This window comes from Colias eurytheme, chromosome 17, assembly GCF_061535395.1.
Source record: "Colias eurytheme isolate Ceu_HAF_F1 chromosome 17, ilColEury1 Martin Lab GWU primary, whole genome shotgun sequence".
Taxonomy (NCBI): domain Eukaryota; kingdom Metazoa; phylum Arthropoda; class Insecta; order Lepidoptera; family Pieridae; genus Colias; species Colias eurytheme.
Window position 1 is genome coordinate 7,249,156 of NC_142996.1, and position 14,717 is coordinate 7,263,872.

The 14,717-nt window shown below is 32.0% G+C and overlaps 1 protein-coding gene across 1 annotated transcript; it reads right to left on the bottom strand.

Moving 5' to 3' along the window:
* Positions 1–11,246: 11,246 nt before the first annotated feature.
* On the bottom strand, positions 11,247–12,205 carry LOC149901300 (uncharacterized). The gene is made up of 2 exons (XM_090111934.1): positions 12,126–12,205; positions 11,247–11,713 (listed from the first exon to the last, which is right to left on the bottom strand). Exon 2 carries the CDS (start codon positions 11,706–11,708, stop codon positions 11,397–11,399), a length of 312 nt encoding a protein of 103 aa, XP_089968060.1. The 5' UTR covers positions 11,709–11,713; positions 12,126–12,205; the 3' UTR covers positions 11,247–11,396.
* Between the last annotated feature and the right edge of the window lie 2,512 nt (positions 12,206–14,717).

Sequence of the window (14,717 nt, forward strand, 5' to 3'; positions counted from 1 at the left end):
AGAAAAACTTACCCTTTTTAAAAGGTATAAAAAACGAAATTTAAGTTGAAAATCATGAAATTACCACATTAATTGCCACCGAAAAAAGCGAATGATTTTAAAATTGCTAGTAGTCCATTGAATAAAAAGTTCTAGAGTGCGTGAGTTAGTAACGTAAGATGTTTCTTCGGAAACATGTCAACAGTCCCTAGGTAATAAACATACTAAAACCCCGGGCCACTAGGAGGAGCCCCGGAGTGGGGGGAGGGGGGAAATGGGTCCATTTTTTCATTTTTCGCTTAAATCTCAAAAACGGTACATGTTAGAGAAAAACTTTCAAGGAAAAGTTGAAAGGCCATAAAATTATCTACAAGTTGTACCTGAATCGTTTTTTCCTATATCCTACCGTTTCTGAGTTATACGCAGTAAAACATGATTTTGGCTCAAACAATTTCCACATCAATCGATCAAAGAATATTTCTTTCTTCCAAAAAACTCAAATGTGCAACTTGTGACCGGTACTGATAGATTGCTCTTAGGTCTATAATTGGTAAAATAAACACATTCCTCCATGGAAGCCTTCAGGAGGAATCGATTGTCAAAATATTATATTATGGTAGTTTGAGTTACTGAACTTGATCTTTTTATTTTTTTCTTCCAAAAAACTCAAAAGTGCAACTTGTGACCGGTACAGATAGATTGCTCATAATTGGGTCTATCATTGATAAAAATACCAGATTCCACCACGGAGGTGTTTACGGGGAATTGAATTTTATTAGGGTAGTTACCATACTTGAACTTTTTATTTTTTTTCTCCAAAAAAACTCAAAAGTGCAACTTGTGACCGATACTGATAGATTGCTCTTAATTAGGTCTATAATTGGTAAAATAAACACATTCCTCCATGGAAGCCTTTAGGAGGAATCGATTGTCAAAATACTATATTAGGGTAGTTTGAGTTACTGAACTTGATCTTTTTATTTTTTTCTTCCAAAAAACTCAAAAGTGCAACTTGTGACCGGTACTGTTAGATTGCTCTTAATTAGGTCTATAATTGGTAAAATAAACACATTCCTCCACGGAAGCCTTTAGGAGGAATCGATTGTCAAAATACTATATTAGGGTAGTTTGAGTTACTGAACTTGATCTTTTTATTTTTTTCTTCCAAAAAACTCAAAAGTGCAACTTGTGACCGGTACAGATAGATTGCTCATAATAAGGTCTATCATTGATAAAAATACTAGATTCCACCACGGAGGCGTTTACAGGGAATTGAATTTTATTAGGGTAGATACGATACTTGAACTTTTTATTTTTTTTCTTCCAAAAAAACTCAAAAGTGCAACTTGTGACCGGTACCGATAGATTGCTCATAATTAGGTCTATCATTGATAAAAAAACCAGATTCCACCATGGAGGCGTTTAGGAGGTATTAAATTTTATTAGGGTAGTTACGATACATGAACTTTTTAACTAACTACCCAAATAAAATTCAATTCCCCGTAAACGCCTCCATGGTGGAATCTGGTATTTTTATCAATGATAGACCTAATTATGAGCAATCTATCTGTACCGGTCACAAGTTGCACTTTTGAGCTTTTTGGAAGAAAAAAAATAAAAAGTTCATGTATCGTAACTACCCTGATAAAATTCAATTCCCCGTAAACGCCTCCGTGGTGGAATCTGGTATTTTTAGCAATGATAGACCTAATTATGAGCAATCTATCTGTACCGGTCACAAGTTGCACTTTTGAGTTTTTTGGAAGAAAAAAATAAAAAGATCAAGTTCAGTAACTCAAACTGCCCTAATATAATATTTTGACAATCGATTCCTCCTAAAGGCGTCCATGGAGGAATGTGTTTATTTTACCAATTATAGACCTAATTAAGAGCAATCTATCAGTACTGGTCACAAGTTGCACATTTGAGTTTTTTGGAAGAAAGAAATATTTTTTGATCGATTGATGTGGAAATTGTTTGAGCCAAAATCATGTTTTACTGCGTATAACTCAGAAACGGTAGGATATAAGAAAAAATGATTTAGGTACAACTTGTAGATAATTTTATGGCCTTTCAACTTTTCCTTGAAAGTTTTTCTCTAACATGTACCGTTTTTGAGATTTAAGCGAAAAATGAAAAAATGGACCCATTTCCCCCCTCCCCCCACTCCGGGGCTCCTCCTAGTGGCCCGGGGTTTTAGTATGTTTATTACCTAGGGACTCTTGACATGTTTCCGAAGAAACATCTTACGTTACTAACTCACGCACTCTAGACCCCCCTTGGAGGGACTCATTCAATGGACTATAGTTACAATAACGTAGTTAGTGGTTAAGGTATCGTATACGGTACCTAAAGCGCTACCTACTCATGAAAACGTTTATACTTTTTACGCTTATATACTTACCTAGGATAAGTACAACTATACAATTTTAATTTGATAGAAGTCGTGTATTATATCTTAATTCTTTGAATGTTATGTACTATTCACAAATTAAGCTGAAAAAGGTTAACCTTTAAAAGACTCTCTTTTAAAAAGATTCCATAAGTAAATTCTTTAACTCTCAAACTTTTAAATGGCCTTTAATCTTAGTAGTATCATAACTCTTGTATTAAAATAAATATAACAGACAGATAAGGAGCGATGACACTCGATGTTGAACAAAGTCGTTTACGCTCTTCTTTTACTAGATTAGGTAATTTTATAAGATTGGACTTTTTTGTTTAAAAATTGTATCTAGATTAAAATCATATCTAGATTTTTACAACGTTTTTGTATATAAAGTTAATAGATTATTAATTATGCATTTATTTATAAAATTAAGAGAGGCTTTTGAAAGTCTCTCTTCAAACATTTTGAATAAAGTTATAATGTTAATCTTGTTTTAATGAATGTCAACAAATAATGTAAAACTTTTTAAGAGGAAAGATTTTCGAATACTTACCTATCAACAAAGTAACCGATTATTGTGCTTCAATAAAATTTTATGAAAACAACCCCTCTAAATCTAAAGTCAACACAAACAATTTAAAAATTTTCCCATTTATTTAATGGAAAACATACATTACATTAATTAAATTGATCATTAATTTACATAAATCAAAGCAGTTGAATGTTAAAGGTTGAAAGGTATCATTTCATCTTTATATTATTTAGAATTTATATTAAAAAATGTTGGAAACCTATCTTCAAATACCAATTGAGAAATTAAACCTTTTCGGGGATGTGAGGCGCATCTACCGCTCTTACGTTGATTCTGAAAATTCGAGCAAAACACCAAACGAATTACTATTAAAATGCAACCAGGAGCTTACGAGCTTTGTTAAGTAGGTTTTCCACATTGAGATACATGTACTACGTACTAGAGAGGTCATCGCTACTACACTCTCTTTAACACGAGCTAGAGGCAAAAGTCACAAGCTCATTTAGTCTGTGCCGGACTGTGCCCCCCGCTTGCCGCGTCAACACGTGTTATTGCTCTGTTCAAAATGCCTTCGTGTGTGCTAAGATATTGTTTTAACAGTTCCTATAATACAAAGAAAGCCCGAGGAGTGACTTTTCACCAGTAAGTTTCCTTATTATGAGTAAGTCATGCATTTTACTAATATTGTTATCATTTTGCGAAAAATCACCACGCGTTCTGCGTTTCGCGCCATTTTTCATAGACTAGCACATTTCTGTACGCACAGACGTGACACTATCGATGAGTGTGTTAAAAAAATGTAACTGGATTTTTTAACTATGAATATATTATAATATATACTAGAAAAGATTACTGTGGTGTAGTACTTAAATATTTATACTTTTACCCGACTACGCAAAGTGAAACGGTAGGTTATATTAATTAATATTTATTTATTTATTTTTATTTATTAAAAAAAGGTTCATCAACAGTTGTTACATACGTATCTTTCGCGTTAAAAAGTTACAATAGGATTTATAAATTATTATGCACAACAATTACAGATGAACACAACATTCACAGAAACTATTAATAAATAAGGCGATATCTATATAATATGTATATCTATACAATTATTAATTAAACAAAAAAAGAAATGTGTGTGCTCTTATCATTAAAGAGTTCAGATTAAATACAATAGGCGATATTAACAAAAAAAAGTTATTACATTAAATATTTCATCCATTACGGACATAAAGACAATTATGTGTGAATATGAAAAATAATGAAAAAAAATATAATAATATTTCCATACTGTTTAGTTTTAATTCAACTTCTTTATAGGTTTCCGCGCCACGAAAAAAGAGAGGCGTGGATTAAATTTGTTCAAAAAAATCGTAGTGAGGACACATGCTTACCATCTGAGTATTCACGCATTTGTTCTATTTATTTTATAGAAGATGACAAATACACCAAAAAGACAGGACGAATATATTTCAGGAAAACAGCTGTACCCTGCATTGATGTAATAATTTAACTTTTATCAGTCTTTTTATATTTTATACTCATAAAAATACCTACTTGAGCACAACATAGATAAGGTTAGGTTGTGGTATTTTTAATGTTCGACAAAAATACAACCCACTACATCCTCTTTTTATTAATTCCCTAGTATCAGTACCACCAGATAGTACCGAGAAAACAGATTGCACAATGTGTCCCATCTGCGCGCATTGCTTAATCTTTGAGCTCGAAGCCACGCCCCGCTTGGCTCGCACGTACCCCACCACGTCGGCCGTGCGCAATGTTTTTGTTTGGAATAGCCTCTCTAGTACGTAGTACATATTAACTCAATGGTTTTCCATAAACTTATGAAACCGAATTATATTTTAGGAGTGCTGATTTTTTTTTATTTTATATTGCCTGTCTCACTTAATATTGTAATTAAAATATGTGACTACATTAGCTTACGTTGTATTAATAAATAAAATGACAAAAATTAGAATTGCAACGAAACTGCTTAGAAAGCATAATATTCTTATTGGTTAGGGAGCCAGGTGCAAATTTGGTTCATTATTTCCTCTCAAGAGATAATTCGTCAGACGCATGAGAGTATAGTATTATAAAGCCTCGTGAACGTCAGCTGGCGCTCGGTTGGGGGGGTGAGCGGTTGTAGCCTCCCACGCACATAGGAAAAAAAATACATTCATTCATTCATTTTCTCTCAGCTAAAAATTTGTCAAATTGTAGCTAACCCAATATCTCAACGAAAAAAAATAGTCAGCTGGTTACAACATGGTGTATTATACGTCAGCTGGTGTCTCGAACATGAAAGTTAAATTTAAAGAAAAATTTATTTTCCGTTATTTCCTCTCAAACAAAAATTTACCTGATGATAGCTTATATGTAACTGTGGATAAATATATATGTCAGCTGGCTGTATCTTGGTGGAAAAACCGTCAGCTGATACGGGAGGCTACAACCGCTCTTCCCCCCAACCGAGCTCCAGCTGACGTTCACGAGGCTTCATAATACTATACTTTGATGCATTTTACTAATTACCGCTTGAGAGGAACTTGGTCATAAAATCTGCTGCTGGCTCCCGGACCATATTGAATACCTATGCATAAATTTCTCGTTGTAATCATCATAATAGTCGCTTAAACACATGGCTTCTTTTTAAACGTATCCTTAATATTATGTACCTTATATATTATATCGTACCTATTATTTTATTTTATTTATTTTAAACACTTTATTGTGCTGCAAAAATAACAATAGTAGGTACAATAAAAACTTAAGCTAGGACATACAACACAGAAGGCGGCCTTATTACTAACAAGTAATCTCTTCCAGGCAACCAACAGATTGTGTGAAAAACAATAAATAAGTACAGCGGAGGTAGGTAAAAGTTAAAGATAAATAGATGATACTAAAAAACATATACTTACACACTAATATAAGATATAATATACCATAAGATATTATTATATTTTTAACTGAAAACAATGATTTGATGATTTTTAATCTCACCAAAACATCAAATTGCCAAAACCACAAAGGTTATCTAAATATAATATCATTTCAAACTGCTTATTACTTTTTGTACACAGAAATATTTCGGTGATTTTTACCGCATACAGTTCAATTTTAAAACGATGCATTTAATTCACAAAATCCTGGGTTATTCCGTAATCAATGATTATCCAAACGTGATTTATCTTTGTAGGGGTTTCGGCTTGGACGACGGCCAACCATACTTTATTGCATTATGGAGTCAATATAAACCTTGCTTGTTTATCTGAAACAAAGGTAAACAGTTAAAGTAACCTATGAGTCAGCCTATCCTTTGAACTTGCAAATCGTACTTAAACCTCGGTCACAGAACGAGCCATGAATTATAAATAGAACTGAAATCGTATTAAGGTTTGGAAATACCCAGTAGGTTAAAAGGAAAATATGCTATAGGATTAGTGCATAAATAGTTTTTATTACTTCCTAGCATTATGTATTAGATGTAGCAAGTGAAGGAAGCAAACTTGTTTTCATTTACGCTAGCTAATTGTTTAACTTTCCTAGTAGTACCCTGAGTATATTTGTCAAATATCGACGCATTTTTACAGACTATCTACTCTATTATAATTATAATACTATCGCTGCAAAATTAATTAAATTTTTACCTTCAAATATTGTTATTAAATAGCTAATAATTCAGCAAGAGTAAATTTTAAGAATTTACCTTTTTTCACTTTTCATTGACTACAACCTATAAAAAAAGACATAATACATATAACATTTACCGTTCTCAAGTTAATTATCACGTCTATCGTAAAATCCAATGCAAATACTGTCTAGTAAATTGTAAGCGTAAATGATCTCATTAAGTTAACCAAATTCTACTCATACTTCATAACCAACATGAATCACATATTTACAAACACTGATAAAAATACGAACACGCAACAAATTACTACGTGCAAGTCATCGAAAGCTGATCGCGAATAAAATGGGCAAAACCCAACCGCAAGCCACAATAAACGGTATAATTATGTAACTCGTGCCATTATTAATAACTGGCTTATTTGATAAATTATTTACTTCATAGATAATGCGTGTATGTCGCTTTTTATTAGATTTATTTCTGGAATAGTTTTTTTTATGCAACGTGGTGTACTTAAAAGGTAAGTCATTTTGCAATCACGATGTAAAGGTAACTTTTCGAATGCCTGTATGAGATCCCCTTTATTTAAATAACCACATAATAATTATTGTTGTAATTTACTTATTATTTCCATTAGTATAAGTACCGTGTAATCATCCATATGAATTTATTAATAACTTAATGACTAAATTTTGTAAAAGGCGGTTATTTCACACTCCAATTGTTTTATTGATTGGATAATAATGCCTAAGATATGTTCAATGTAGCGTCATCGAATGAACAACGCTTAATTGATACATTCATAACTGAAATCAATGATACATTGTATGAAAAATACGGAATTCTAAAAAAAAACATGATACCCACTTTTTATATCTAGGTACATGAAATATGTTAATGTATGTCTTAACCATTCAATAATACTTAAATATTTATATTTGATGGTTATTTTCTACCTAATGATAAATACACGCTTTTCAAACTCATTTGCGACGCATAACGTATAGAATACGCCAATACAAAAAACATCCATCTAGGTCAAATTATTCTTGCCAATTCTGTAGTGAGAAATGAATACTGAAAATGCCTTTGGAAACCTTCAATTTGAAATGGTTATCTCAGTACCATACACGTAAAGATAGTGATGCTCACAGTAAATGTATTTTAAGTTTATTTAAATATTATGTAGCTGATTTCACAGTTTAGTTTATAAAGAGTAGTACACTATTTGCTTCGCGCTCACGTCTCAATAGATGAAATTCAATAACACAAGAGAGATGAAGAAAAATTGCGTAGGACTGACAACTATTTTACTATTATGTAATCTTTAGCTTTAGTTCGTTCTTCTTTCATGCAGCATAGAATAAATTCATAGCTTTTAACATAGAAGGCAGGCAAGGAATTCCTTTTATAATCAGTTTTATTACCTAAGAGGTCTTATAGCTCTATTGTTTCCAGTGTGGGAAAGTGATAGTGCTATACGATAGCGGTGTCATTTTTCCACTATGAAAATAAAGTATTATCACAATACAAGTACAACCAGTAGGGAAACTTTATACAAACGTTCGACATGGCTCACGCACACAAGCAAGCGTGTTTATTATGATATAAGAATACCCTTAAAGGCTTATTAGACCACCCAATTTTTAGGGACCCTAACCCTAACAATGGGGGTGTAATAAGACTTAGGGAGTTAGTGTCCCGATTTAGAGCGATCGGGTCTGCCCGATCTGCCTAGCTCCCTAAGCGCCCTGCAGATTGGGTAATGTAATAACGTTTAGGGCGGTTAGGGAGCTCAGTTGCCGCGCGACTAGTGCGTGGAGTGGCTGCTTTTGTATGTAAGGTGTCACCAAACTTCCCTACTACAGGTTTATATAACTTAAAAGGGAAGTTCCAAATGTTTGTGATCACACCGCCATGTTAACAAATAAATAAATTGTTTAAATCAATTGTTTATTTAATTGTTTTAAAACTCAACAAGTGTTCAAATTGTTCTGCACCTACTCTAATTAATTCATTAAAACTCCCGGTTCAAGCACGCTTAGTATTTGCATATTTGAAAGCTTTTCACGTAACCGCAAATACTCTTTCACCCAGATCTTTCTCTTCTTTTTTTAATATTTGTTATTGCGTCAACGAATGCCACTGCTACAGCAACTTTTTGAAGTTTCGATACTGACGGCGGCATAATGTAAAATGCAACAATACGTTTATCTCTCTAGACATTCGCGTATAAACTGAGTTAGGGCCCAATTCGCAGAGAAGTGTAATAAGCGCCACACTAACTAGGGTACACGCCCACCCTTGATGCAGGGCCCTTCATATCGGGTAGTGTAATAAGCCTTTTACGACTCTCGTAAACACGCTTGCTTGTGTGCGTGAGCCATTTCGAACGTTTGTATGAAGTTTCCCTACTGGTTGTATCTACATATTGTAGTATTATTTCCGTAGTTGAAAAATGCAAAGCAGTAGCTTTAAGACATTATGGTACGAGGACTGGTATCAGAAAACAATCCTTTAACCTTTATACATACAAATTATATTGGTGTAAAATGCTATAAATTTGTTATCGAATAAAATGAGGCCACACGGTCTATGCGGGCAATCGTTGCGGTTTAAGTAACTGTTTATCAATTTGACTTACACTTTTTACTTATTTACAAAAAGTATAATAATGTAACGGAGTATTTTCTCCTTAGCAATTTTATGACAAACGTTGCTGTAGTTCATATAACAATGAAAAAAATTAATGTCTCCGTAATATTTTCTCAACCAACAATCATATCATATTATATTTGAAGATCAAGCTGAACATCGGAAGAATGTGGTGAATCTTTCCTCGACTAATTGGGAATTGATATTTATTTAAAACAATAATAATTATTGCTACCTCAGAATTAATCTGAGGTAGCAAAATTTGTAAATATTATAAGAAATATTCTTAATATTTGCAAAATATGAATTATACCTACTTAATCTGATGAAGCGCCTGCATTATTAATTATTACCAATTGCGGTTATGGAAGCGTAAACTCAATGTATGGTTTTGTAAAATAACATCAGTTCAGTATCCATAACTAAAGCTGTTATTTAACAGTTTTAGTTGGCTCTAGTTAGGTATTATTTAACAGGGTCACTGTGAAGTGCGAAGCTCTATGAGACACATTAATTATTAATTTTTACTAAGCTTTTCATTTGTGTACAAATAAAATTTCCCTAAAAGTTTATTTACTTTAAATTCTCAAGGTGCCATCACAAAACATCAAACACAAACAAAAACTAACACAATATTACATAATTTAAATATTTATTCCGAAACTTAACATCAAAACTAAAATGAATAAATTCAGCTTGTTAAATCGTAGATATATGAATAAAGATGCGTAAGAAACATTGAACTAAGATGACCCTGGTCCCTGATCTAAGTGCAAATACTAAACATTTGATTCCTGAAACTTTATTATTAAACATTTTAGAGATTTACTACCCCTTGGAAATCAGATTGTATATTTTAAGTGGATATAGAAATATAGGGAAGAAAATAACATTTTCTTTTGAAGATACTTTCCTCCATAATTGACGTGACCAGAGATAACAATGTTTATGTACCTATTTAGTCAATAATGAGGGCTATGTTTTCCATTAACAACCTTGTTTGAGGACAAAACAAGGTTGGTTTTTAAACAAAGCTTTAACTTGATGAGTAATAAGTACAAATTTTATACGAGGTTAAATTTCATTTTTTATTTTGCAACTCCATATATGGCCCAGCCCGACTGCACCTAGTGACCCAATATGTTAAACTTACTTCATAGGCGCACTATTCATCTCTAAATGTAATAAACTGTATCTATTTACTTCCTAGAATATTTACTAGACGTTCAACCAAGCTGAATCCATTATCCAGGGTATCCTTTTGCAATTTCACTTAAGGTCTAATAGGAATTTGATTTCTAAAGTACTGTATTGCTTGCAAAGATGCAGAGTAAAGTAATCATCGATATAAAACTTGAATGATAATTGTTTTGATATTTATACTTAATACTTATGTTTTTTTTATTTATATTAAAAAAAATACGAAAGAAATAGTAATGTAAAATAAATCATTCATTTATTTATGTACCTACTGCGGGAACTTTTTTGGAAAAGTATAACTATTGCATTAGGTATTATTTTTATGTTTCATATTAACTGATTTAAAAATAATATATAAGGATTTAAAAAGCCTTCTTGCAAGTAATTCTTTAATGTTTTCTACAAAAATACTTACAGAAGCATGTAAAAACTACAAAAGAACGGCATCGTTATAAAATTTTAAATTAAATTCCTCGTTGAATAGCTGGAATTCAGTGTTAATCAAGATAAATTGCAAGCACTAAGTGTAACCTGTAAACGTTTTCTTTGTATAAAATTGTTTATTTTTAAACATGCTGAACATAATTACCATATACCAATAGTTTAGTGTGGTGAAATTTTGCTTGAAAACTTTCATAAAATCTCTTTGCTACTGCCCCTTACCCTACTAGGGGACATGGGACTTCACTTTTTAATAATAGTTCAATAATTTTCTTATTTATTGGTAACTAAATATCGTAAATAGTTCCTGTTTTCAACTCTAATTACATAATGTGAACACGAACAAAAGTTATTACTTTTACTCCTGTCTAAAAGAAGAATTAATGTAATATAATAAAATGGACAGATACTCATTCAACAAGATAACATTTATTTCGAAATAGAATTAAAACAACTTGCAAACTCAATAATGAAGAACTCATTAACAATATGGCACTAGAACTTAACCTAACAATACTGGAATACACTATCACAGCCTACTTCTGAAAATTCTTCTTCAATCAACGACCGCTAACAAACCCGCTTGGCCTTACAGGGTATGTTTGAGGGTTCTTCCTTAGATCGTCGTATTGCTTTGAGTTTAAGAACCAGAAGGGTCTACGGTCTTCAGGCAGTTGGTTCAATCTATTTATTAGATTACCATCGCCCCTGGCTTCTATTGGAGCTCCGGAGTCCTCTCCAAAACGGTTGTTAAGACTGTTGGATTCTACTTCTGGATATCCGATGGGACGAAGACCAGCGTAGAATGGTCTCTGCGCTTCTGTTAAGGCGATGATGAGCACTAGGGCAATTATAATCTTGTGGGCAGCCATTGTTTCTGTAAAGAATGAAATAATTATTAGTGATGTTGTATATTTTAAAATTTTGATAGGGCATTTTGAAAAATAAATATTTTAATTGGTGGTAATTTGAAGAGTATTTTAAATTTATGGAGTAAATATCAAATAATGTACCTACATTAGGTATATCTACCTAGGTATACCTAATATTAAAATATATTGTATATTTTACAATTATTAATAAGGAATTAAAAAAGCATTTTAAATTTATTTTTATTAATAAAAATTAAATTATTTTTATTAATAAGCATTAAATTTTTTTGAAATACTTTAATTTATCTAAACTAATATTACATTAACAAAACCGAAAAAAAATTATAATAAAACCATCATAAGCTAAAACTAACACTATCGTACTATTAATAAACGCTAAATAAATGTATTGTTTACCTTTTATTCGTATTAAATTGCGGTAATAATCCTGTTTCAAGGCACGTGCTATGTTTCTGATGTCCAAGCTCGTTATGAATGCAATTGTAAGAGAACTCGTATAAATATCAACGAATACACACCTTATCGCTACGTCACGTGCCATAGACCTTCGAATCTCACGACCTGGCACATACTTCGTATTAAACTTAAACCGTTAAGTAGAAATAGATGGAATTTATTGTATTGGTAATATAATGCAATTAATATGATTTTATCTAAGTGTATTTATGTTAGCTTTTTTAATGAATCTTATTTTAGTACACAAACACAATATTTATCGTCCCTAATTACAATAAAAATAAATCGAATTATTTTTACATAATAAGCTCTATGTCAACTTATTGAAATCCATTAAATAATAAACGCATACTTTATAATTCTGTATTTGATTACTACGAAATAAGAATCCTATAAATAGAATTTACTATAAAATATGCCACTACTAAAAAAAACCACATATATAATTTTCCATAAATATAAAACCATGACCTACATTAACAAATAATTATTCAATATGGGTCTATTCTAAGCATTCGTAAGGCAACGTAAAACCCACTTTTACACGTCACGCGGGGATACTCATATCTTTCCGGACCGTGACGTCACACAATCCACGACATGATACTGTAAGAACGTCCATTTTAGCTTGACCTCTCGTTCTATGAAGATAACATGTACTACTAGTTCACTTTAAATTGGGCGTTTTTACTGAATCATCGCGGAAAGCGCACGCGAGCTTATTGTATTAAAAACCGGCTTTGTATTCGCAGACAAATTAGGCGGGCTTTTTTATGTCGCTTTCTGCATGTATCTTTCTTTTTTACTGCATAATAAACTTTTGACAAAAGGCTTTGTGTATTTATTAAAATGAAACGGGATAAGTCTGTCCCACATGAGAAGGGTCTATTAAAAGTCGTAAAATATTTGTTTTTGTTGAATTTATATTTTTGGTTTTATGGCATTCAAATGCTTTATAAATATAAATTTATAAAGAATAGAAAAAATTCGATCACGAGGCGGGACTCGAACCCGCATCCTTCGCGCCATTCCGGGGCGGATGACTCACCAACTCAGCCACTCGTGACCCGCCCGAGTGATCGAATTTATTCTATTCTTTCAGTTTTATGTGTCTGAAACCTTCAGACACATAAAACTGGGGGCATCCGCCCCGGAATGGCGCGAAGGATGCGGGTTCGAGTCCCGCCTCGTGATCGAATTTTTTCTATTCTTTATAAATTTATATTTGTTTTTGTTTTTATATTAATAAAATAAAGCTAAAAAATATGTATATAATTAATATAATTATATCTTTCTTGATACATATGTTTAAAAGGGACTGAAGAGAAAGTAAACTTGACTGAGAGTATATTACAAAGCACGTGGAATGCTTGTTACTAAATTATACCAAAACTACTGAACGTATTTTAGTTAAACTTGGCAGTATTGTAGCTCATGTACCAGAATGGTACATAATCTACAGAAATACTAGCAAAACCTAGTGGTGTTTTCGTTTATTTTCATGTAGAATCATTAATATGCTTATCCATATCAAATTTGAGCATAATGGCTGTCGGCAAAATATACAAGGTAAATTATAGGTACCTAAGTTAAATATTTTTTTATTTATTTAGTATTACAAAGTGCCATCCTGTACCTATAGGATCTATAGGTACAGGATAGTACTTTACCTGTACCTATAGTATAGGTACATAAAATACTTCGTAGCAATAATATGTATTGGCTTAAAAACCTTCTGATAAAAATGAGTAATCTTTCATGAATCTTTCTTACAAAGAACGGCATACAGTAGGTGTATCAGTATTGACAGATTGTATGACCGAAATCGTTTTGTTTATTATCCCTACTAATATAAGTAGGGATATTACTAGGTAATTTTATAACCCCTACTAATATTATAAATGCGAAAGTAACTCTGTCTGTCTGTATGTTACGCTTTCCCGCTTAAACCTCTCAACCGATTTTGATGAAATTTGGCACAGACAATCTTTAGACCCTGAGAAATAACAAAGGCTTACCTTTTATCAAAACACCACGCGGGGAAGCCGCGGGCGGAAGCTAGTAAAAAATATATGTATTTGTTTATTTGTAGAAAAAAATATTATAACACCTCATAAGGGAAAAGATACCTAAGTATAATACTTATCTATAATTATAATTCATATAATAATTATAGTATCCGATGAAACTACATCCCAAGATATTGATATAGCCGGAAATGATGTGATCAGGGAACCGGAAGACAGTTGCAGGAACTTCTAACTAGCAGTTAAGGATTTAACAATAACTTATTTAGCTCATTACTTGATTTTATTATATTTTACAAGCGTCCGTATATCAAACCATGTCACAGGAATTCCCGCGAATTGTTGTTATATAAATATCAAATTAATATATTTTATATTAATTATAATTATAATGAATCGTATCAAAATTCAAATAATAACAAACAAACCTTTTGACCTCTTGGTAATAATTCATAATCAATCAAAAACGTTTTACGAAATATCAACAACGGAAAAATACTAAATT

What these genes read in the sequence shown, in the direction of transcription:
- LOC149901300 (XM_090111934.1), bottom strand. Translation starts at nt 11,708, where the DNA reads ATGGCTGCCCACAAGATTATAATTGCCCTAGTGCTCATCATCGCCTTA.